General features: G+C 56.1%; 2 protein-coding genes across 3 annotated transcripts in view; both read right to left on the bottom strand.

Moving 5' to 3' along the window:
* Window positions 1–5536, bottom strand: part of HIPK4 (homeodomain interacting protein kinase 4) — a 9096-nt gene extending 3560 nt beyond the window's left edge. The window contains exon 1 of the mRNA XM_002694990.6: window positions 3711–5536. Coding sequence (XP_002695036.2) covers window positions 3711–4922 — 1212 coding nt within the window. The 5' untranslated portion in view covers window positions 4923–5536. The remainder of the gene's footprint in view (window positions 1–3710) is intronic.
* Window positions 5537–7461: 1925 nt separating this feature from the next.
* Window positions 7462–22454, bottom strand: PRX (periaxin). Of its 2 annotated transcripts, XM_003587254.6 has the most exons (7): window positions 22399–22454; window positions 18285–18328; window positions 18103–18201; window positions 17839–17967; window positions 15409–15565; window positions 11950–12146; window positions 7462–11342 (listed from the first exon to the last, which is right to left on the bottom strand). In XM_003587254.6, exons 4-7 carry the CDS (start codon window positions 17863–17865, stop codon window positions 7674–7676), a joined length of 4050 nt encoding a protein of 1349 aa, XP_003587302.2. In that variant the 5' UTR covers window positions 17866–17967; window positions 18103–18201; window positions 18285–18328; window positions 22399–22454; the 3' UTR covers window positions 7462–7673. The 2 variants fall into 2 exon arrangements, with proteins under 2 accessions (XP_003587302.2, XP_059733524.1); XM_059877541.1 differs by lacking the exon at window positions 22399–22454 and having other exon boundaries at window positions 18285–18447.
* Window positions 22455–23056: the final 602 nt, after the last annotated feature.

The following is a 23056-nucleotide window of genomic DNA, read 5'->3' on the forward strand; positions in this document are numbered from 1 at the left end:
TCCATGGACAGAGGAACCTGGCGGGCAACAGCCCGTGGGGTCGCAAAAGAATCGGCCACGACTGAGCGACTAACGTCAGGGCCTCCTTGCTGGTCTCCCTGTTCCTCCCCTGCCCACCCTCACCCCGCCCCGCCAGCCCTCCAATCTGATTCTCACAGGCAGCCCCAAGGATCCTGTGACCATCTGAGTCAGATCACGTCACTCTCCTACTCAGAATTTTCCTGTGGCTTTACCACATCCTGTGATAAGAGCCGGAGCCTTCATCCCTTGGTCCTCAAGACTCCCACAATCTGCCTCGACAATCCCCTCCCCATGGTCACGCAGCACCAGCTACACCAGCCTCTTGCAATCCTTGAACAACCCAGACACACTCACACTCAGGGCCTTTACCCTGGCTGTTCCCTGGGCCTAGCTTGCTCTTCCTCTGGATGTCCACGTGGCTGCCTCCCTTACCTCAAGTCTTTATTTAAATGTCACCTTCTCAGGGAGCCCTCTGCTGACCATCCTATCAAAAACAGCACACCCCACCCTTCTCACCCACCTCCCTGTGTGCGTGTTAAGTCGCTCAGTCATATCTGACTCTGCGACTCCCATGGTTTGTAGCACGCCAGGCTCCTCTGTCCATGGGATTCTCCAGGCAAGAATACTGGAGTGGGCTGCCATGCTCTCCTCCAGGGGATCTTCCCAACCTAAGAATCAAGCCCCCGTCTCATGTCTCCTGCATTGGCAGGAGAGTTCTTTACCACTAGCCCCACCTTGGAAGCCGCACTTACTTCCCTAGCCCTGGTTTTCTCCATAGCTCTTTTTTTTTTTTTTTTTTGCTGAATCAGGTCTTAGTTGCAGCACAGGAGGTCTTTCAGTTGTGGCATGTGAGATCTAGTTCCCTAACCAGGAGCTAGATCCCGGGCCCCCTGCACTGGGAGCGCTGAGTCTTAGCCACTGGATCACAAGGAAGTACCTCTCCATAGCTCATAACACCATTTCACATACCATATATTTTACTTTTGTATGGAGTTCATTGCTTTTCTATCCAACGAGGACATCAGTCCCACGAGGGCAAGGATTTTATCTATTCGCTGCCACATCCCTAGATGGATGGAACAGCGCCTGGCACATGGTGGGGGCCCAGGAGAGAGTGAATGAATGTATGAACTGACTTTTTTATCCCTGTCATTCTCTTTCTTTCTGTCTCTTGTTGGGTTGGTGTCTCTGTCTTTTCTTTGCCTCCTCGTTGCTTGTCGGTATCTCTCATCTCTGTCTCTCTCGGGCCCACTAGAAGGACACCACCCTGAAACCCAAGTCCTCTTCTTTCACCATCAAGCATTGCTGACACCCACCCCCCCGGCCCTTGGTTCACACAGGTGCTCGATGAACACCTGTCAAAGTCACATTGTGAATGACTGAAAACCCGTGTGTCTTGCCATGCCTCCGGGGGAGCCATCTGCCATTTTTACTCTGAATCTCTGTGACCATATCTCAGCCTCTCCCTCAGTTTCCCTCCCTGAGTTATTCTGCTTTTCATTCAGCCATCCCTTACCGTCTATCTGCAGAAGGCAGTGTTACCCCAAATGGTTATTGATCTGGATTCGGAACACAGACTGCTGAGGCCTGAATCCCAGAAAGTGTGGATGACCCCGATCATTCAGTCAGCCTTCACGGAATTCATTCATTCATTCACTCATTCCACAAACGAGGCGGGGCTGCCAACGCAGACCAGGTGTTGTGGTTCTGTCCTGTTTGTCTCCTGCTCTATTTGCGGGAATCTCTCCTTCCTGGGGTCTCTCTCTCTCCATCTGTTGGGGCAGAATGATCTGCCTTTTCCTGTCTCTGTATCTCCCTGTGTCTCTGATGTTCATTTAGCACTGACTCCACCAAGGTGCTATGCTGGGAGATGCTAAACACACAGAAGTGACCAAAACGCCCCTGGCCCTGCCCTCACAAGGCTCTTAGTTCAGACCCATCGTCAGAGAGTAACAAACCTGTAAGCAGACAGAAGGGTCAGAGTAGGCACTCAGAACATGCTAATGAACAAACTCACAATGAAGGATCCTGCCGATGTCCTTCCAGCCACTCAGGCCAACAGGCTTTCGGCCTCCCTCACTTCCTCTCTCACACGTCACATCAGATCTACCAGCAAACCCTGTTCTAAAATCTTTTTTTTAATAATTTTTTTAATTGGTGAAAAACTGCTTTACAACGTTGTGTTGGTTTCTGCCGTACAATAACCTGTTCTAAAATCTACCCCGAGGGACTCCCTGGTGGTCCAGTGGTTAGGACTCCGAGCTTTCAGTGTCGCGGCCCAGGTTCAATCCCTGGCTAGGGAACTAAGATTCCCGCCAGCCAACGGGGGTGACCAAAAGAAACAACATCTACCCGGAACCCCCCACCCCCAACACACATCTCTCTCCGGTGACCCCACCCACCTGGACCCGGGGCAGTCACACTCTCTATCTGCTCAGGCCCCTCACTCAGTTCCCCTCCTGCAGCCAGAGGGAGCCCGTGAGCACCTGCATTAGACTACACCCTCTCCTCAGCCCAGGATCCTCCAGTGCTTCCACCCTAAAGGCCCCGTATGCCACCGCCCCATCCCCTCCCTGGTCTTGTTTCCTCCCTCTTCTCCTCAGTCACTCTGCTCCAGCCACGCTGGCCTCCTCACTGCTCCTCAAACACACATACTTGTACATATGCATTTATATATAAGATGGTAAAGAATCTGCCTGCAATGCAAGAGACCTGGGTTCAATCCCTGGGTTGGGAAGATCCCCTGGAGAAGGATATGGCAACCCACTCCAGTATTCTTGCCTGAAAATATCCCATGGACAAGGGAGGCTGGCAGGCTACAGTCCATGGGGTCACAAACAGTCAGACAGGACTGAGCGATTAACACTTTTACCCTTGATCTTAGCCTAAAGGCCGAGAAGCGATAAACACCTTCAGTTTCACACTTTCATATACTTACTCCTGCCTCAGGGCCTTTGCACTGGCTGCTCCTTCTACCCAGATGCTTTCCCCCAGATGTCAACACAGCTCCCTCCTTCTTTCAAACCTTCCCTCAAATGTCACCTTCTCAGGGAGGCCTCCCTGACCACAGAACCTAAAGTTTCACTCATCACCACCCCACATCCTTCTCCTCCTGATTTCATCTTGTCTCCTTCTTGTTCACATATCTTATTTTCTCATTTATCTTGGAGACTCTATCTCCTCCGCTGGAACTCAGATGGGAAAGAATCTGCCTGTGATGCAGGAGACCCAGGTTCGATCCTTGGGTTGGGAAGATCCTCTGGAGAAGCAAATGGCAACCCACTCCAGTATTCTTGCCTGGAAAATCCCATGGACAGAGGAGCCTGGCAGGCTACAGTCCATGGGGTCACAAAAAGCCGGACATGACTGAGCGACTAACACTTTCACTTTCACTGTCTCCCCCACTAGAACGTCGCAGGGATAGGAGCAGGACAGAGGAGCTGAGCTAAGAATGGAACAAGGACGGGGAGACCTCAGGACTGGCAGGGAGAGGGTGCAGGACTGGGATGGGGGAAGAGGAATTTCAGAGCCAGGAGGTGGGCAGAACCATCGTGGACAAGGAGGGAGAGACCTCAGAGGGGGAGGGGGGACCCAGGGAGACCTCAGAGTCAAGGAGAGACCCCAGGGCTGGGGGAAGCTGGGTGAGGAACAGGAGCAGGGGACCTGCTGCCCTGGGATGGCGCACTCACCTTGACCCTGAAGGGACAGCGGGTCTGGTCCACCAGCATGATGTTCTCAGGCTTGAGATCAGCGTGGATGATGGCTAGTTCCTTGAGCCTGGCCAGGGCCCGGAGCACCTGCAGGGTGACCGTGCGGATGTGGCGGGCGGGGAGGGGCGCGAAGTTGTTCTCCTTCTGGAATTCGAAAAGGTTTTGCTCCAGCAGCTCGAAGACCAGGTAGAACTTGAGGGCATCATGGAAGAACTCAAGGAAGCGGATGATGTGGGCCTCCTCGGGGTCCAGGCCCCGCATGCAGCGCAGCAGCTTCAGCTCGTTCTTGATGATCCGGTTACGGTAGGCGTCGTTCTTCAGGATCTTGATGGCCACCATCTCGCCTGTGCTTCGCCGCCAGCCCTTGGCCACCTCCCCGAAGGTGCCCTTGCCCAGCACCTCGATGATGTCGTAGCAGTCAGTCTCCGACTGGATGGTGGCCATGGTGCCCCTGCCTCTGGACGCCGGCCTGCTGCCACCCCTGCTCCACGGGCTCTGCCTCCGAGGCCTCCCGCCCTGACGCTGGCCCCGAGGCCCCCACAGTGGGGGAAAAAGGACCGCACTCGTGCCTTGCCCTGCAAGGTTCGCCCCCACCTCCCTGGCAACCCCCAGACCCCTGGGCCACACGGTGAGTCTGCCAGGGGCTGCACCCCTCCCCCAAAGCCCTCCCGGCTTGGGATGAGGGGCCCCAGGCCCCCCCGAATGGGTTCCAGCGTTGCTGAGTGGCTCTGGTTCTATTGTTGGAGACCTTAGCCCCTGGCTGGAATGGGGGGGTGGGGTGCCAGGTAGGGCACCCCCCTCCCCCGCCCAGGGGCGGAACCCTGGAGAGGCTGGAGAGGTGAAAAGTCGAAAGAGAAGGGAGCCTGAACATGGGCCTTGGGCAGAGAGCAAAGGGACATTCCTAAACAGAGGTGAGGAGCTGCAGGCTTCCCAAGCTGGGGTATTTGTGGGTATGTCTGTGTTCAGAAAACCCCTGCCCCTGCCTGTGGCTGCCCTGGGGAGGGGGCAGCGTGAATAAAGCGAGGCCAGGTTGCAAAGGATCTTGAGTGTCAGGCTAAGGAGTCTGGACCTTGTTCTGAGAGCACTGGGCTTCCCTGGTGGCTCTGGTAAATAATCCACCTGCCAATGCAAGAGAAGTGGGTTTGATCCCTGGGTTGGAAAAATCCCCTGGACAAGGGAATGGCAACCCATTCTAGCATTCTTGCCTGGGAAATGCCATGGACAGAGGAGCCTGGTGGGCCACAGTCCACAGGGTCACAAAAGAGTCGGACACGACTTGGTGACTAGACACCAACAACTGAGGGCCCTGGGGAGCCACAGGAGGACTTTGAATGAAAAAGGCAGGTTGAAAATTTTATTTAGTTACTTATTTTTAAATTTTGGCCTCAAAGCTTGCAAGATCTCAGTTCTCCGACCTGGGATCAGACCCAGGCCACAGCAGTGACAGAGACGAATCCTAACCACTAGGCCATCAGGGAACTCCCCAGGGTCAGATTTTGAGTGTCAGAAAGCTACTGTGCGAAGAAGAGTGGATTGGAGGGGGCAAGAGTGGAAGCCCCTAGCCTGCAGCAGAGTCCAGGTGGGAGAGGCGGGGGAGGCAGGTGGATGGGACACTCAGGAGGCCAGGAGGAACTGCCAAGGGACTGGCCGGTTATGGGCAAAGGAGGGAGCCCTGCAGGACAGGGCCCAGGGCTCTGGCCTGGATAACAATGGGACGGAAACATGGATTGGCAGTTCAGGGGAGCAGACTTTAGGAAATTTAACATATTGAATGCTTTAGAAGCCTTCTCTGATCCTTACACTATAAATATAAATATATATATATATATATATATACATATACATACACACACATACATATATGTATGTATGTATGTTTTTTTTGTTATGCTGCCTGGCTTCTGGGATCTCAGCTCCCTAACCAGAGACTGAACTTGGGGCACAGCAGTGAAAGCCCAAAACCCTAATCTCTAGGCCACCAGGGAATTCCCCACAATATGCATCTTTTTTTTTTTTTAATTTATTTGGCTCTGCCGGATCTTAGCTGTGACATGCAGAACCTTATTCCTTGACCAGGGATCGAACTTGGGCCCCTGCATTGGGAGTGCAGAGTCTTAACCACGGGACCACCAGGGAAGTCCCTACAATATGCAACTTAATACCTCCATTTTATAGAAGAAAAAATAGAGGCCAAAAGAAGTTTAAAAAATGCCCAAGGTCACTCAGGGGGGTGCCGGAGGCAGGCTTTGACCCTGAGCAGTGTGTTCTAGAGCCAAGCTCTGAACCCCCAGACACTGCCTCCTAGTGTCCAGGAGATGCCAGGGGAGGTGTTCAGAGATGCAGACAGGCACTGGAGGCCCATGTGGACCCAGGAGAGACTTTGGGAATTGTCAGAGGTGAGGAGTGGAAGCCGGGGGAAGGGTGATGGGGCCCAAGGAGGGTGAGGAGGTGGATGAGGGCCTGGGAGGAGCCCTGAGGACCCAAGGGGCCTGAGGGAGAGGAGGAGGTAGGAGAGAGAAGAGAGCATTCAGAAAGGAGGAAGGAATCCTGAGAAGTCAGAACATAGGAGACAGAAGCAGCCCTGAACGTGACCATGGACTGAGGACACTGACAGTCAACCGTGGTGGGAGGAAAGCCCCCAAATGCTAGGGGGCTGGGCAAGGGGTGTGCATCAGGAATATAGGTATCTCATGCTACGTTTGGTGGGGATGAAGAGGAAGCATGTGATGGGTAGTGACCCAAGGGGTGTCAGCTTGAACGAAGAAGGTGATGGATTAAGGAGACTGGGACAACCCAGGGCTTCCCAGGGGGCACTAGTGGTTAAGAATCCACCTGCCAAGGCAGGAGACACAGGTTTGACCCCTGGGTCGGGCAGATCCCCTGGAGGAGGAAATGGCAACCCACTCCAGTATACTTGGCTGGAGAATCCCACGGACAGAGGATCCTGGCAGGCCACAGTCCATGGGGTCACAAAGAGTCGGACACGACTAAGTGACTGAGCAGGTGCACACGCATACTCATTGGGACAACTCAAAGGCACAGCCCTTCTTCCTCTAGAATGGGAGGGTGGAGACGTGACGAGAGTAGAGTGGCGGTTATAGCGGCATCATCGGGAGAGTCGCACCTGGACAGCTTACCTGGGGCATCTCGGTGAAATGGGGACCCTGGTGGGGGCTTAGATCCCGAGTGGGGAGGGGTCCCTGGGAGCCGAGGCCCAGCCCCAATATGGGCTGGCAATCCTGGGACTTAGTCCTAAGGTGTCATGGGGTGGAGGTTCTGAACCCGGGAGCTTGGAGAGGGGGCCGGGAGAGGCCTCCCTGGGTAGGGCAGGGGTGGACCAGTAGTCAAACCAGCCAGGCCGGAAAGGGAGAGTAAGGGTGCGGAGGCGGCCAGCGGAGGGCAGCGGGCAGCGAGCATTTTCTACCCTTAGGGCTCCTGGGGTTGTCCTGGCAGGAGGGGCCCCCAAAGGACACGTGGAGTCTCCAGCACAGGGGTCCCTGGGCTCTGCTGGGGCACTTCCCCAGCTCAGAGGCCCCTGGGAATTTTGAAGGACTAGGACAGCCCCCCTCCCACCAGGCCCACACCAAGGCCTTCCTGACTCTGGGCTGTCTCCCTGCACAGAGGACCCCTTCAGGCCAGACCTCAAGGGACCCCTTTCTCTGGCCCACCCCCCACCCCCCCGCACTCTGCCCCTGCAATGTGAGCACACAGAGGAGACCCCACACAGAGCCACCTCTGGATTATTTTATTCACATGACTTGGCAAGACATAGGCACTCCTGCCAAAGAGCCAGGCACGGCCACCCTGGCCCTGCCCTGGTCAGTCGCCCACCTCCCAGCCTTCTGAGGGTTAGTGCTAGTTAACTCACACACAGAACAAGGGGGGGGGGGCGGGGAGATGAGACGGTGGCGGGGGCGGGGGTCTCCCTCTGCTCAGGGGTTTTCAGATGACGGCAGCCTGAGCCCCCTCCATCCTTGTGGGGCCTGGAGGGCCCGTCTCGGAAAACCCCACGCTGGGCAGTCGCACCCGGAATCCACCCTCGTCCTGGTCCCCGCTCCCACCCCGGGTCTTGGGGCTTAGGGACACCCGGGGGAAGCGGAACTTGGGTGACTTCTCCCCGCTGGGAGATTTGGGTGCCGCCTTGCCCTCCTGCCCCCGGGAGGCCTTGGAAGGGGCAGCCAGGCCCACACGGGGCAAGCGGACTCGGACGCGACCTCGGCGCCCGGAGGCCCCTTCCCCACCACCCTCCACGTCCTCCTCCTCGGGGCTGGGGGAGCCTTCCCCACTGACCGCCTCGCTCTGGCTGAAGCCCACGTGGGGCAGCTTGAGTTTCGGGCTCTTGGCCTTCTCACCTTCCTCAGCCCCCTCCTTGGCCCGTGCCAGGCCAAACCGGGGCAGCCGCACCTTGAGCTTGTGTCCGGCATCTCCCTCGCCCTCTGCCACCTGGTACTCAGCGTGGGTGCCCACGGCGGGTGGGGAGAGCTCCACGTCGGGCAGGGAGAGATGGAAGGTGCGCTCTGCCCCTGCGGACTGGTCGCTCGGCCCCTCAGCCCCAGCCCCAGCTCTAGCCCCCAGCGTAGGCACCTTCAGCTTCAGCCCACCCTCACTGGTGGCAGCCTCCCCGTCCTGCACCTCTCGGCTCAGCCCCACGTCCAGCTCAAGCTGGGGCACTGTCACGGAGGGCATCTTGAAGACACCCTCGCCCACCAACAGCTCGCCACCCACCGCCTGGGCTCCAGGTAGAGCCAAGGTCACTTGAGGCACGTGGACCCTGTAGCCTGCTGTGCCCTCTGCTGGAGGGGCCGAACTCTCAGCCTGCTGGCCCGGGGTGGCCTCCCTAAAGCCGGTGAGCTCCACCTGGGGCAGGGAGATGCCCAGCGGCATCCTCAGCCCCCCGTCCTGGGCCTCAGTGCCCACCTGCTTGGCTGGGGACACTTGCAGGCCTGCGAGCCGTCCTCGGCTGCCAGCTGCCTCCTCCTCTACCCGCCCCTCCTCCTGGGCCCCCAGAGTAACCAGTTCCACCTCGGGGATCTTAAGTTGCACAGCTGTGGACTCTGGCTTTTCCCCGGGGCTGACTTGCCCACCTGAGATGTCTGCTTCCTTCCCTCGAGCCAGCCCAAAGGAGGGCATCTTCAGCTTGGGCATCTTCACCTTCCCATCCCAACCCCTGCTCTTGCCCTCCAGCTCAGCCGCCCCTGGCACTAGTTCTCCTGCCTCAGTGTCCCGGCCCCTGACCCCAAACTTGGGCAGGCCAAACTTGGGCCCCTTGAGCTTGATATCGGCCCCGGCCACCTCTGCCTTGCCCGTGGGCAGATGGGAATCCAGGCTTAGCTGCGGGATGGACAGGTCGAGGGCGGGCAGCAGACCTGCTTCCTCTGTACCCTTGGCCTCCACTTCGGTCCCCACCCGAGCCCTGGGGAGTGAGATGGCGAACTTGGACACCTTCAGCTTGGCAGCTCGTCCTGCCCCCTCAGCCTCTGGTTTGGTCACCTTTGGCCCCGAGAGTCCAAACTTGGGCAGGGAGAACTTGGAGGAGAGCTTGACTTTCGCCTCTGTCACCTCTGCCTGCCCTTCGTCCAGTGTGGGCAGCTGTGGGGTGACGATCTCCACGGAAGGCAACCGGAAGGCAACTTCCCCGACTCCAGCTGCTTCTGCCTGCTCCCCTTTGCCCACTTCGGCGGCCGCGGCCTGCCCCTCCAGGCCCAGGGCCCCCGGCAGGTCTAGCTCCACCGAGGGCAGTGTGAGACGGGGGACACCCACACGAGCCTCGCTGCCCACCTCTGGCTGCAGACAGGGAAGTGTCACCAGCTTCCCTGAGACCTCAGCGCCTGCCTCACCCGGCTTGCCCTGAGATGGGGACTCCGCCCTCCCTAGCTTGGGCAAGGTCATCTTGGGCATCTTGAAGCCAAAGTCCATGCCCTCCGCCTCCTCTACCCTGGCAGCTTTTAGCTGCGCCTCTGGAGCCTTGGGTAGCTTCACTTCTGGTGCCTTCGGCAGATGCACCTCCGGGACCTTGGGCGCCTGGACTTCTGGCAGCCGCATCTCTGACACCTTTGGCAGATGCACTTGTGGGAGGTGGACGTCCGGCACAACCATTTCCGGCACCTTGGGGAGTTTTATCTCCGGGAGCTTCACTTCGGGGAGCTTGACGTCAGGGACCTTCATCTCCGAGACTTTTGGCAGCTGCACCTCTGGGAGATGCACTTCTGGCACAGCCATTTCTGGCACCTTAGGGAGCTTCACCTCGGGGAGTTTCACCTCGGGGAGTTTCACCTCGGGGACTTTCGGCAACTGCACCTCTGGGAGTCGCACTTCCGGCACGGCCATCTCTGGCACCTTCGGGAGTTTCATTTCCGGGCATTTCATCTCGGGCACCTTCGGCAGCTTCATCTCTGGGACTTTCGGCAGCTGCACTTCTGGAAGACGCACTTCTGGCACGGCCATCTCCGGCACCTTTGGGAGCTTCACTTCAGGGAGTTTCATCTCGGGGACTTTCGGCAGCTGTACTTCTGGGAGATGCACTTCAGGCACGGCCATCTCCGGCACCTTTGGGAGCTTCACTTCAGGGAGTTTCATCTCGGGGACTTTTGGCAGCTGCACCTCTGGAAGTCTCACCTCGGGCACGGCCATCTCTGGCACCTTCGGAAGCTTCATCTCTGACACCTTCGGGAGCTCCACCTCTGGGAGTCGCACCTCTGGAAGGACTGGCTCAGGCATTTTGGGGAGCTTGACCTCTGGGACCTTGGGGGGCTTCACCTCAGGCCCCTTGGGCACCTTGACCTCTGGCGGCGAGACCCCAATGCCAAAGGAGGGAATCTTGATGGTGGGCAGCTTCAGCTTGCTCTCGGGAGCTTCAGGGACAGCAGGCCGGGGCTCCAGGAGAGAGAGCCCAAAGGTGGGCATTCGAAGCTTGGGCCCCTTTACCTTGGCCTCAGCAGCTTCCTTTGCTCGGGCCCCAAAGCGGGGGAAACTGAGGCGGGGCATCTTCAGGGCCACCTCGGGCACCTCTTCTCGGGGTTCCACCTCTGCACCAGGCAAGGCCAGGTCCACCCCCACTGTAGGTGCTGCTACGTCCAGGGTGGGCACTGTCACTGCCACAGCCCCTTCCCGGGTCTCCAGGCAGGGAAGTGTGGGCAGAGCAGGTAGTGAGGGCAAGGAGGGCAGCTCCACTTGGGGGACCTGGATCCCTACAGCTGCAGGCTCCACGGCAGGGGCCGCCTCCCTCTTGGGGGCTGGGACCTGGGGGACACCCACCTCAGCACCTGGCAGCCGGGGCCCAACCAACTCCACCTGGGGAGCTGTGAAACGGGGTCCTGCTGCCACCTCGGCCTCTGCTTTGGCCTTCCGGGGGGGAGGAGCGGCGGCCGCCAGCCTGGCTACCTGGGCCTCTTCGGCCACTTCTCGGACCCGCAGCCGAGGCAGCTGGAGGCGCCGGCGGGTGGGGGCAGCTGGGACAGGACCCTCGACAGCCTCGGCTTTGAGGCCTCGACGCAGACGGGAGAACTTGGGAAAGGAGAATTCGACGTCAACAGGGGCCAGGTCTGCAGGGGCCCCCAGGGCCCCGGGCATCACCATCTTCTTCTTCTTCACAGGGGACAGACTCTGGATGTTCTGGGGAGAGAGGAGAGAGGCAGGAGGCGGTGGGACAGTGGGAGGCCTAGGGTGGACAGGGGGAAAGCCCCATGCAGTCATTTCACCAGGATGGGTATGTGTTGGATGGAGCATCTTGTCTCCAAAGCACCATCCCCACTTCCTGCCTGTCATGTCACCATGACTGTCCAGGAAGGCAAAGACTTTAATTTAGACTCTTACAATGCATCACCAGGAGTGTATAAACTGTGACCCAAGACTTCTGGCTCCTCGTCCACCATTTTCCCCAATACCCTCACTTTAGAGATGGGGAAACTGAGGCCCAAGGAGGTAAAGAAGTTCCTCAAGGGTCACTCAGCAGTAAGTGAGCCACCCTTCGGCTTGACTGAACCTGGCCTCTCTGGTTCAGGACCCCTGGTGGGTGAGGATCCTGGTTTGGGTGGGTGGGTCCCCCTCCCCAGGGAGGAGTTTAGGGGCAGAGAACAGGAGGCAGTGGATGGGATTAGCGCTGGGTTAGTGATGAGACAGAGGGCAAGGCTGGCCCACGGGTGTGGGGCAGTGGGGCTCACGGCGCAGAGACAGGATCGCTGGGGCAGTCCAGGGCCGGGGCCGGGCTAAGCACGCGTACCAGCTTGGCCACCTTGGCCCGCGGGCCCTTGATCTCGTAGCCGGCCACGGTCCCGGGCCGTAGCGCCAGGTCCCCGGTGGGTACAGTGCGCTTCAGGCAGAAGGAGACCTTGTAAGGCTCGGCGCATTGCAGCAGGCGGAGCGCGTCCTCGTACTTGAAGTTCTCGAAGAACACTCTAGCGCTCAGCAGCTGGTCCCCTGTAGGCCAGGTGGAGGTGGGCAGGGCGTGGGTATCGTCCGGCCCCACCCAGGCCTGGTCCCGCCCACTTCCCTGGAGCCCTTGCAGCCGGGCGCCGCCCAAACTTTTGGCCCCGCCTATACCCGCGTGCAGAGCGTGCTCGATCGCTTCAGTTGTGTCCAACTTTTTACGACCCTACGGGACTGTGGCCTGCCAGGCTCCTCTGTCCATGGGATTCTCCAGGCAAGAATGCTGGAGTGGGTTGCCATGCCCTTCTCCAAGAGCACAGGATACTGAGACGCAAAGTTCTTCCCTGTTTGAGGTTCTGACACTTAGAGAAAGCCACGGCCTAGGCTTTAGCCCTGCCTCCCTCAGAGCAAATCCAAGCCCATTTGCCGCAACTCTCCCCTTTTACTCCCCTCCCGGAACCTCACACTTCAAACACTGATTTTGCTTTCTTTTACTGAGAAACAGTCAGAAGAAAACTTCCAGAAGCCCCCACCCAATTACTCACCCTCCCTGGTCCTGTGGCGATTTTCTCTACTCTCCATCTGTCCTAGGGATAAACCAACCCCACTACTAGCTCGGGTCAATCTCTCCACCACCTTTTCAGGGACACACTCCAGCAATTCTCCCCTTGCTCCCTACATCATCATCAATTTGTCCTTCTCTTCTACATATTGTCATCAGAAAAGAACATATCACTCTTTCTCCCATAAGAAAGGTTGTCTTGGACTTCCCTGGTGGCTCAGTGGATAAGAATTGGCCTGCCAGTGCAGGGGACATGGGTTCGATCCCTGGTCCAGGAAGATTCCACAAGGCTCGGAACAACTAAGCCCCTGTGCCACAACTACTGAGTCCATGTGCTGCAACTACCGACACCCTTGCGCCTATGGCCTGTGTTTGCAACAGAAGAAGCCACTGCAACTAGAGGCCCACATACTGCAGTGAAGAGTAGCCCACAGCTGCCGCAACTAGAAAAAGCCCTCAAAAAGCACTGAAGACTCAGTACAGCCAAAAATAACTTTTTTTTTTTAAGAAAGGTTGCCTTGACCTCACTCTTTCTGGAACTTCTGCCCCACTTATCTGTTCACTTTAACAGCACAATTCATGGAGTTGTCTGACTGCGTTATTTTCACTTCTCCAATCACACTTTTGACACCCCCCTCTCAGAGCCTTGAACTGGTCTCTCAAGGTCTCATACAGTGACCTCTGTGTAGCTGCTAAGTCCAGCAGTCAAGTCCCAGACTTCATCCACTTAAACCCCTGCTTGAGACCCAACTTCACTCTCTCTCTTTCATCTACTTGCTCGGCTTGGCTTCCAGGGTGCCCAACCCTCTGGAACCTCCCTGGGGGCTTCTTCTCAGCCTCCTGGGATGATTCCTCCCATCTCCCAGACCTCTTAAAGACACAGAGTCCCAGAGAGCCAGCTCAGGCCTTGGACCTCTCCTCTTCTCCATACTACTTATCCCTTAGGGAAGCTCACCCAGATTCAGGAGTTTAAAGATCATAAATATACTGACAACTCCCAACTGTGTCTCTCCAGCCCAGCACTCCCCACATCCATCCTAGATTCACATATCCCTTCACATCTCCGCCTTGGTGTCCAGCTCTCATTTGACAGGTCCAAACTGTACTCCTGGTCTTTCTCCAAACACACTCCAGCCCCAGGGTTTCCCATTTGTGGGGCTACCAACTCCATTCTCAGGTTAAGAATTCCTGGACGCATCCTTGACCCCTCTCTTTCCAACAATCCCATATCCAGTCCAGAAGACTCTTCCTTCAGATTATATCCAGAATCCAAACCCTTGTCTTCACCTCCAATGACACTGTTTTGGCCCCAAGTAGCACCAATCCCTGTCCTCCACTAACTCCCAGAGTTTGCTCAAATCCATGTCCACTGAGTTAGTGATGCTATCTAACCATCTCATCCTCTGCCGTCCCCTTCTCCTTTTCCCTTCAATCTTTCCCAGCATCAGGGTCTTTTCCAATGAGTTGGCTCTCATATCCACGGGGTCACAAAGAGTCAATTCCCTGTACTATAAAGTAGATCCTTTTTGGTTATCTGTTAATATTTTAAATATAGCACTGTGTACACGTTGATTCCAAACTCCCTGTTTATCCCTTCCCCTGGCGAGTGAACAACAACAAATCACCAATCTCTTACCTGGATAATCACGGGAGCCTTTTTCCCTGCTCCCCATCCTGCCCCCTACAGTCTACTGCTAATACAGCATTTCAATATGGTTAATTCATGTTCTTTCTTCACTCACAACTTCCGATTAAAAATCAAAGTCCTCCCCATGGTCCATTAAGCCCTCGAAAAACTACCCCTTCTCTTACCTCTCTGACCTCATCTCTTACTCTACTCTTCACTAACTCTGCTCCATTCACACTGGCTTTCTTGCTGTTCCTCCAACAAACCGGGCACTCTCCCATCTTGGGGCAGTTGCACTGGTTCTCTCTGCCTGGAATGCTTTTCCAGATGGCCACAGAGCTCATTCCCTCACCTCCTTCAGGCCTTTCTGCCCTTCCTGGTTCATCCTACTTAAAAACGCAGTTTCCTTCCTAGCTTCCATAAGCATACATGGCCTTCTAATGTACTAAATATTTTACATTATGTTTCCATAAATTATGTATATATAATGTACTCTGTATTTCACAGATTTTGCTTAAACATGTCTCTCCTCACATGAAGAATGTAAGCTTCATAGGCGCAGAGAGTGTTGTCTGTTTTGTTCACAGCAGTAGCCCAAGCACCCAGAATAACATCTGGAAATAGAAGGCACTCAGTAAATAGTTGTTGCATGAATAAATCAACTTCATCCATGTTACTTAAAATATCCCTTACTAAGCTCTCATCGCCACTCCCTCCAAGTTGTTAACTCCGCCTCTTTTCTTCAGCCCCAACAACCAAACTATAACTAGCACGTATATAGTGCTTACCGTATGCCACTTAGTTACATGCTTTGTTTTCAAATACTGACTCATTTAATCCACATAATAACCCTATGAGGTATGTACTAGAGTAAGTCCCATTTTAGAGGTGAGAAAACCGAGTCACAGAAAGATCACAAGATAAAAAAAAAAAAAGAAAGATCACAAGATAGTTAACTGCAGATTTGGGAGACAATGAACCTCCAGAGCCGGTATCTGAGCAACCGCGAAACCAAGACACACAAAGCCCCGCCCCTAGCCCTTAACCCCGCCTTCCGGCCCGGGGCCTAGGGCAGATTCCCGCCCCCGAAGGAAGGCCCCACCCCATGCCCGCACCCCGCCCACCTTCCTGCAGGCTGAGGCTCCTGGCCGCTGGCGAGTCCTCACGCAGGTCGCGGACGAAGATTCCTTCCTTGCCGCCTCCCGCTACGTTGATGCCGCTGACCCCGGTCTGCGCCTCTGTCTCCACGATGATCTCCACCAACTCCGCCCTCCTCAGCTCCTGTGGAGAGCGGCGAGGGGTCGCCATGGCGCGCTGGGGCCGGACCTCGTCCAGAGCCCGCCATCGCGCTTAAAAGCCGCTCTTAACCGGGTCCTCAGGGCACAGGCGCCCAGGCGGGGCTCAAGCCGGTCGTGTGGGCCCACTCTCGCCGGCATCTCTCCTTTAAGTGAGCGCGAGGGCGGCTCGCTGAGACCCACGGAAGAGTTCAATGGGTCTCCCGGCTCACTGGCCTGGGGGAGCCCCGAAGGCCGCAGTCGGGAGAGGCGGGGCGAGGGGCGGAATCCTAGAGGAGGGATGGGATGGGGAGGCCAGAGGGAACCTGTGTTGCACCTGAGAGGCGGGCCTGATAGTGAGGGCGGGGCTGTTTGCTAAGGGGGCGTGGTCAGTTCGGAGGCGGGGTTAGGGGTTGGAGCGCGACCGGATAAAGGACAGTGGCCGGAGAGGAGCGGCCAAAGATAGGCAAGGGGTGTGGCTAGAGTGTGTCCGTGGAGGCGCGGAAGGGACCCGTAGTCTATGGACGGGCTTGAATTATGGGGATGGGCTTTAACAACGGCAGAATAGGGGTGGAATTGAGGATGGGGTCCCGAAGAAAGGGTGCGGTATGAAGGGGTGGGGGTGGGCCTGGCCTCCTTGAAGGCTTGAATATGTGTGACTGTCCTATTGTGTACTCTGTGACCCCAAGCCCTGCATAACGCCCATTGGAGAGGGAATCTAGTGAAGAGCGGCCGTGCGTGGGTAATGAGGGGTGGACTGGCAGACGTGGCATGCCTGGTATTTACTGTAAATGGTGCTGACCTGGCCCTGGCCCAGCAGTGCACTGTGGGATCCACATCCAGGCTTCCCAGAAGAGACAGTGAAAGACCTCAGTTTCACAGCCCGTCCAGGAATGCACTCTGCTGTGTGTCTCTAGAGGAGAACTGTGCCCTCTCTGGGCCCATTTCCCTCCTGTAAAGTTGGGTGACATGGGTATACGGAAGGAATCTCTGATTGTGATTGAAGCAACAGAGATGTGAGGGGATGCTGTAATGGGCAGTGTCTTGAGGCTGGCACAGACTGGCGTTGAGCCCAGAACTGAGCCCAGGACTTGGAGAAGGGAAAGCAAATTTGCCCAGATGCTCCACAGCAGTGGCCCCGGGACTAGAGCGCTGGGCAGAACATGGTGAGAAGGGGTAGGAAGAGTTGCGGTAGGGGCAACAGGGAAAAGCATGACCATCACCACCATCCTTAGGCCCTGGGCCAAGTATTTTATGTGTGGTGTCTCATTTCATCCTCCACACAGCTTGGGCAGTGACAGAGTAGGACACAAAGGTCCAGAGAAGTGAAGTGACTGCCTGATGCTACACAGGCAGTTCAGGGATGGGGCCTCAGCCTCGGGGGTGTGACCTCAGAGCCCATAAGCTGTCCTGTAGGCAGGGACCTCTGTGCATGTTACCCCGTGCCTGCCACCCCTCAGCCTCAGCTTGGCTGCTATAAAAGGAGACCCACTGTATGCTTGGCATCCAGTAGGATGCAGTCAGTGCTATGCTCTGTCTCCATGACAGTGAAAGCCGCTCACGTTCAGGGAGGCCAGGTACCAGGCCCTGGGCAAATGACATGAGTGTGAGTCCTCAGCACCCTCAGAGATGGGGACCACTGCCCCATTTCACCGATGGTGAAACAGGGTTTGAAAGGTCAGGTCGTCTGTTCAGGGTTGTACAGCTGAACTGGTAGGACTGGGATGTAAGCCTGTAGGTCCAAAGCCCATGTCTTTAACCCCTGCACCATTCTGCCTCTTCTGATGAAGAGGCTTTCTACTCTATTTTCTTTAGCTTAGTATTAACAGAATTCCAGTATGATCCTATCCCTTGTAGCTCAGTCGGTAAAGAATTCACCTGCAATGTAGGAGACATGGGTTCAATTCCTGGGTCGGAAAGATCCCATGGAGAAGGGAATTGCAATCCACTCCAGTATTCTTGACTAGGAAATCCCATGGACAGAGGAGCCTGGTGGACTACAGTCCATGGGGTTGCAAGAGTTGGACATTACTTAGAGACTAAACCACCACCATGCTCAATGAATTAGCTTCTTGGAATCTTAGTCTGTGTCAGGTACTGTGTTAAGCACATCACGAATGTTAATTTCTCTTTCCCTCACAGTGACCTATAACAGTCTCTGTTGCTGTCTCCATTTCATAGATGGGAAGACTGAGACAGAGAAGCCAAGAAGTGCCTCAGTGCCACCCTACTCAGTGCCCCCCACCAAGGCCCCACAGGTCCCCTTTGAAGGGTACTCACCTCAGCACTCCGGCTCCTGGCCTCCATGGCGCTGCTGGGAGTCCCCTGGGCCCCCGGCTCCTCCGGTTTCCTCTCTCCCTTCTGCTGCAGGACCAGCTTCAGTTCTGCATGGAGCAGCTGCCTCTGAGCCTGTGGGGTCAGGGGTGCAGGCTTGAGGCCATCCAGGGGAAGATGGGGGAGAAGGCCGGGCTTAAAGGGAGAGGTCAGGGTGGGTATGAGATGGGGAGAAGGGCCCCCCCGCCCCAATCCCAGATGTCCTCTCACCGCTGCCTGCGCACAAGCACCCCCTCCTAACAGGAGCCCAGCCCGGGGTGGCGCACAGTCGTCTGCGGGGCTCGCGCCTTTCCTCTGGGGTCTTGCTGCCTGCCAGGGAGATACCAGGTCAGGAGGCTCCAGGCAGGCCAGGAAAGGGCAGGGAGGGGCATGTGGCACCAGCCAGTGCTCACCTCAGGGTCACCTCCAGCTCCTTGAGCCTTCTGGGTCCGGGGCTCTAAGAAGAATAACGTGAGCATTACTGTCGCTGACCCTACTGATATTTCCTGAGTGTCTGACCCTTCCTGCACTCTGTCATTAGTCTATCCCCACGGGTTCCCTGGTAGTCCAGTGGTTAGGACTCCACGCTTCCACTGCAGGGGGCAAGGCTTTCGTCCCTCTTTGGGGAACTAAGATTCCATAGCCTGCTGCATGGCTTGGGGATAAGAAACGGTGCTCTGTCCCCAAAGTGCGGGTGGGAAACCTGAAGCTCCAAAAACCTTTATCCAAGGTGATGTGGCTGGACAGGAAGCAGTAGTATAGCCAGGAATGACTCCTAGGCCTTTCTGACAGTACCATCCCTACGTTAACCACCTCGGCTGACCAAGGGGGCCAAATTCACTGTAAAACCATTGCCTCTACTTGCCAGGTAGGCAAATCAGCTCACCTCTCTGTGCCTCAGTTTCCCCATCTATAAAATGGGGAGAATGAGAGCACCTACCTCCCAGGGCTAGTTAGAGCGTCACGTGTATTTGTAAATATACAGTGCTGGGCACCTGGTAGGCACTTCATAAGCACTTGCCATGATTATCACTAAGAACCTCCTGTGGTCCTGATCTTGTTTCGAATATCCCACGGGGGTCAGGGTATGTGGACTTCAGAACACCCTGGTGAGATCAATACAGTTATTGGGCATGGGACTTCCCTGGTGGTTCAGTGGTTAAGACCGCACCCTTCCAATGCAGGGGGCACAGGTTTGATCCGTGGCCAGAGAACTTGGGTCCCACATGCTGAAGAGTGTGGCCAAAAAATAAAATTATTGAGCTTGTTACAGAGAAGACGTCTAAGACTGGGAGGAGGAAAGTTACTCACCTGAGTCACAGATGGCCTAGCCAGGACTTCTAACTTGTCTGAAAGCTCCAGCTGCTTCTACAGATGCTAATAACTAATGGGCACTGGGTGGTAACTCTTTGCCAGTCCTAGGCTAAGACCTTCACTTCCCACCTCGCTGCAGAAAACCCTAACCCCCGAGAGAGGCCAAGAACTTCATTCAAGGTCACATGGCCCAGTGAGAAAGAGGCAGAGCTGGGGTCTCCGCCGACAGACCCTCCTGGGGGAAGGGAGATTGATCCTGTCCGTCCTCCAAGCCTTGTCCTCCTGGCCCCCACCTGGCATGCCAACCCACCAACCCCCACTCCACAGGGAAAGGTCAGGCCTCACGCGGCACATTCCCTCAAACAATGGCCCATCTGCTGTGCTCAGTCACATTCCACCCCTGCCCACCCACCCCCAGCCACACAAAGGCCCTTCATAGCCCACCACTGGCCGAGACAGAGGACACAGAGACCCCCTCATGCTCCAGCTGTACCCACTCCACTGGTTGTCTTCCCCCCGCCACCACAACCCCCGGTGTCAGAAGGCTCCTCTCTGGCTCTCCATGTCCTTCCCTGGCCTCCCCTGTGAGCCCCCAGGCCCTCCCAGCAGGCTTGACTCCCACATCCGGGTTATTTCCTCTAGACTGGGCCTTATGCCGGCCGCCTTAGGCCTTGAAATCACTCTGGATGTGGAGGCTATTTTAGGGTTGGAAACTGGGGCTCAGAGAGGGAAAGTGACCTGTCTGGGGTCATTCAGCTAGGACCTGTGCCCTTGACCCCCAACTCTGCACCTTAACTTGCACTGGTGACTCTGAGCACTGGAGGAAGCCTAGGCAACAAAACAGTTGAGGCAGAAGTTGGGCTGGCAGAGGGGATCAAGGGTGCCAGAAACGTGTTTTTAGAGCGACTCAGTGCCAACACTGGGCCAGGCAGACACTTTATGGCTGTGGCCTCATGGTACCCCATTTTACTGATGAGTAAATGAGGGTTAAGAGATGGGCTATCACAGGGAGTTCCCTGGCAGTCCAGTGCCAGGGCCCAGGTTCAATCCCTGGTCAGGGAACAAAGATCCCACAAGCCACGTTGTTGTTGTTTAGTCGCTAAGACGGAGCCAACTTTGCAATCCCATGAACAGTAGCTCGCCAGGCTCCTCTATCCGTGGGATTCTCCAGGCAAGAATACTGGAGTGGGTTGCCATTTCCTCCTTCAGGGGATCTTCCTGACTCAAGGATCGAACCTGCGTCTCCTGCAGCTCCTGCATTGGTGGACAGATTCTTTACCACTGAGCCATCAGGGAATCCCATTCACAAGCCATGGGGCATGGCAAAAAAAAAAAAGAGAGATGTGTGGGATATCACAGTGATGGAGTTGGGACTTGAACCCCGGTCTGAAAAGCTAACTCTTAGTCCCTGATACAAGGTAGTGTCCTGAGCTGTGGGTGAGAGAAGCCTGGTACTCGCAGGAGATGGAGACGGAGGGGAGGATCTCCAGGGCCACAAGCGCCCTGTCCAGGACAAGCCAGAGAAGGTCACACCCAGAAGCTGGCACCGGAAACCCAGCCAGGGTGGGGGCAAGAGAGAGAGTGACCAGTTTCTCCATCCCTGCCCGGGACGGCAGCCCAGCCCAGGTTATATTTAGCCCAACTGTGCCCTTCCTGAGCCACGTACCCAGCTCCTGGGGTGGGATTGGGTGGGAGCAGCTTCGGAAGGAAGCCCCCCCCCCAAGCCAGCTACCCCACAACCCCGGGCACTCTCTGTTCCCAGCTCTGGCTGTCCCACTAGGCAGGGGAAGGAGGGATAGGGAGGTGCCCAGGGGCGGGCCTGACCTGTGTTAGGGGAAGCTCTAATGGGGCTTCCCTGGGGAATCAAGGCTAGGCAGTACTCTCCAGAGGCTAACTGCTGATTTCTTGAGCTCCTGCGGCACTTCCCTGATCCATTCCTGAGCTTCCAGAATTCTGAGAATCCCCTTTCTTGAGCATTCACTATGTGCAAAGATTCTTTCCTGCCTGGGCTCCTTAAATCCTAACAACACCTCCCTGGGGAAGTCACAACTCAGATGCTCATTTAAGATGTCACTCCTGCCCTTCTGGGTGTCATTTTTACCCTGAGCCCTTCAGCTGAGCTTTGGGCCTGCTGAGGAAGCCCCCAGCTTTGCCTCACTGTACCTTCTTCCACCCACCCATGCCTGGCACCAACATCACTTAAGAATTCTCCCCACTCACAGCCTCAGCCACCCCGAAGACCAGAGTGACCTGCCGTGGCGGAGGGGGGGCGGGGGTTGGTTGACCTGACTCATCCAGGCCCCCAGATATCATCTGAGGCCATCTAGTGATGTGGAGAGGGAGGTATTCTGGCAGTGGCCTCTGGGTGCCTCGTTTAGGCCCAGCTCCAGCACTCCTCTGGTTTGAATACTGGGCAAAGTTTGAATTTCACCTCTCAGGGCCTCAGTTTCTTCCTCTGTAAAATGGAGCCAGTAACAGTGGCTTTGAGGAATTATGAGATAACAGCAGGTGCTTAGAATATTCGGAGTATACAGTATAAGAGCTCAAGTAATAGAAACTAGTCTCTGAAGGCAGTTGTGTGTGGGAGGCAGGGGGCTGAGTATCTTAGTGTCTCATATACAGCCTTTGCCCACAGTGGCCCCACTTTCTCCCCTACCAAAGAGGAACTTTGGGTGAGGGACAAGATCCAGCTTGGGCACCAGCTCCAACCAACAAGATCAGCACTGCCTCCCCAGCGCTCTATTCCAGGGACCAAAAAGCCTGTCCCACCCCCGGCTCTTTATAAGCAGCAATTCATTTACTCTCCTGTCAGCCCTGTGAGGTGGCTTCCATCAGCCCCCACCCCCCGCCCCCCTGCCTTTTTCTTGGCTGCACTTTGAGATAGGTGAAACTTCCCCAGTGAGGATGGAACCTGTGCCCCTGCAGTGGAAGCACAGAAAGACTGGACCACCGGGGAAGTCCCATCAGCCCATTTTAGAGGTGAGAAAGCAGAGGCACAATGAATGCAGTGTCTTGCCCAAAGCGACACAGCGAGAAAGAAGAGAACATTGGGATTTGAACCCAGAGTCTGGTTTCAAAGTCTGTATCTTTAACTCCTACACCTTGCAGCCTCCTGAGCTCCAGGCACCCTCTCAGACCCTCCCGGGATCCTGGGTCTCATTCCCACAGCTTCTTAGCTTGGCCAGGATGGGAACTGGCTGGCTGATCTCTTACCACTAGGCCTCCAGACACCTCGAGAGCTCCCAGGTCCGGTCAGTCTGCTCAGTCCCGGTCCCAGGCTGGGGGGGAAAAGGAATGGGGAGGGGGAGGAGGGGGAGACCCCAGCCATTGGCTGCCGAGGTATGACATCACCAGGGGGTGGGTGGTGGGGAAACAAACATCCCCTTCTCCCAGCCACATCTACCCGCCAGGGGGTGGGAGCCACAGAGGAGAAGCCTAGACAGCTGCTCTTCCTCGCCTGGGCTGAGACCTCCACTGTGAGCCCTGATCCTGGGGTTGACAGGTTGCTAGTACCATGGGAGACTAGCCTCCTACCAACACTATTCCCTGGCTTCCAGGCCCAGGCATGGCCCTGCTGGTTCCTGGGGCCCCTAAAAATAAACTCTTTCCACTCTCTCTCCCAGTTAATGTGGGTTCAAATCCCAGCTCAGCCGTGTCCTGGCTGTGTGATCTTTGGCAAGTCACGGCATCTTTCTGCACCTCAGTTTCTCCATCTCTAAAACAAGGATCACAGAAGTGCCTGCCTTATGGGTTTGTTGTGAAGATAAAATGAGTGAAAAGAGACAAAAAACTTTCAAAAGCTCCTGGCACGGAGTGACTGCTACTTATACGCATTTTGTATTATTCAAACAAATTAGGGGACCAGCTAGAC

The sequence above is a fragment of the Bos taurus genome, chromosome 18 (genome assembly GCF_002263795.3).
Source record: "Bos taurus isolate L1 Dominette 01449 registration number 42190680 breed Hereford chromosome 18, ARS-UCD2.0, whole genome shotgun sequence".
Lineage (NCBI taxonomy): Eukaryota > Metazoa > Chordata > Mammalia > Artiodactyla > Bovidae > Bos > Bos taurus.

Bases quoted from the DNA above. Each gene is read 5' to 3' on its own strand.
- PRX (XM_059877541.1), bottom strand. From the start codon at position 18,350: ATGCTCACGTTATTCTTCTTAGAGCCCCGGACCCAGAAGGCTCAAGGA. The intron at 17,968-18,102 runs GTGAGAGGACAT...CTGACCCCACAG, and splicing joins GTGCTTGTGCGCAGGCAGCG to GCTCAGAGGCAGCTGCTCCA. The intron at 15,566-17,838 runs GTGAGTACCCTT...CGCTCTCCACAG, and splicing joins CCAGGAGCCGGAGTGCTGAG to GAGCTGAGGAGGGCGGAGTT.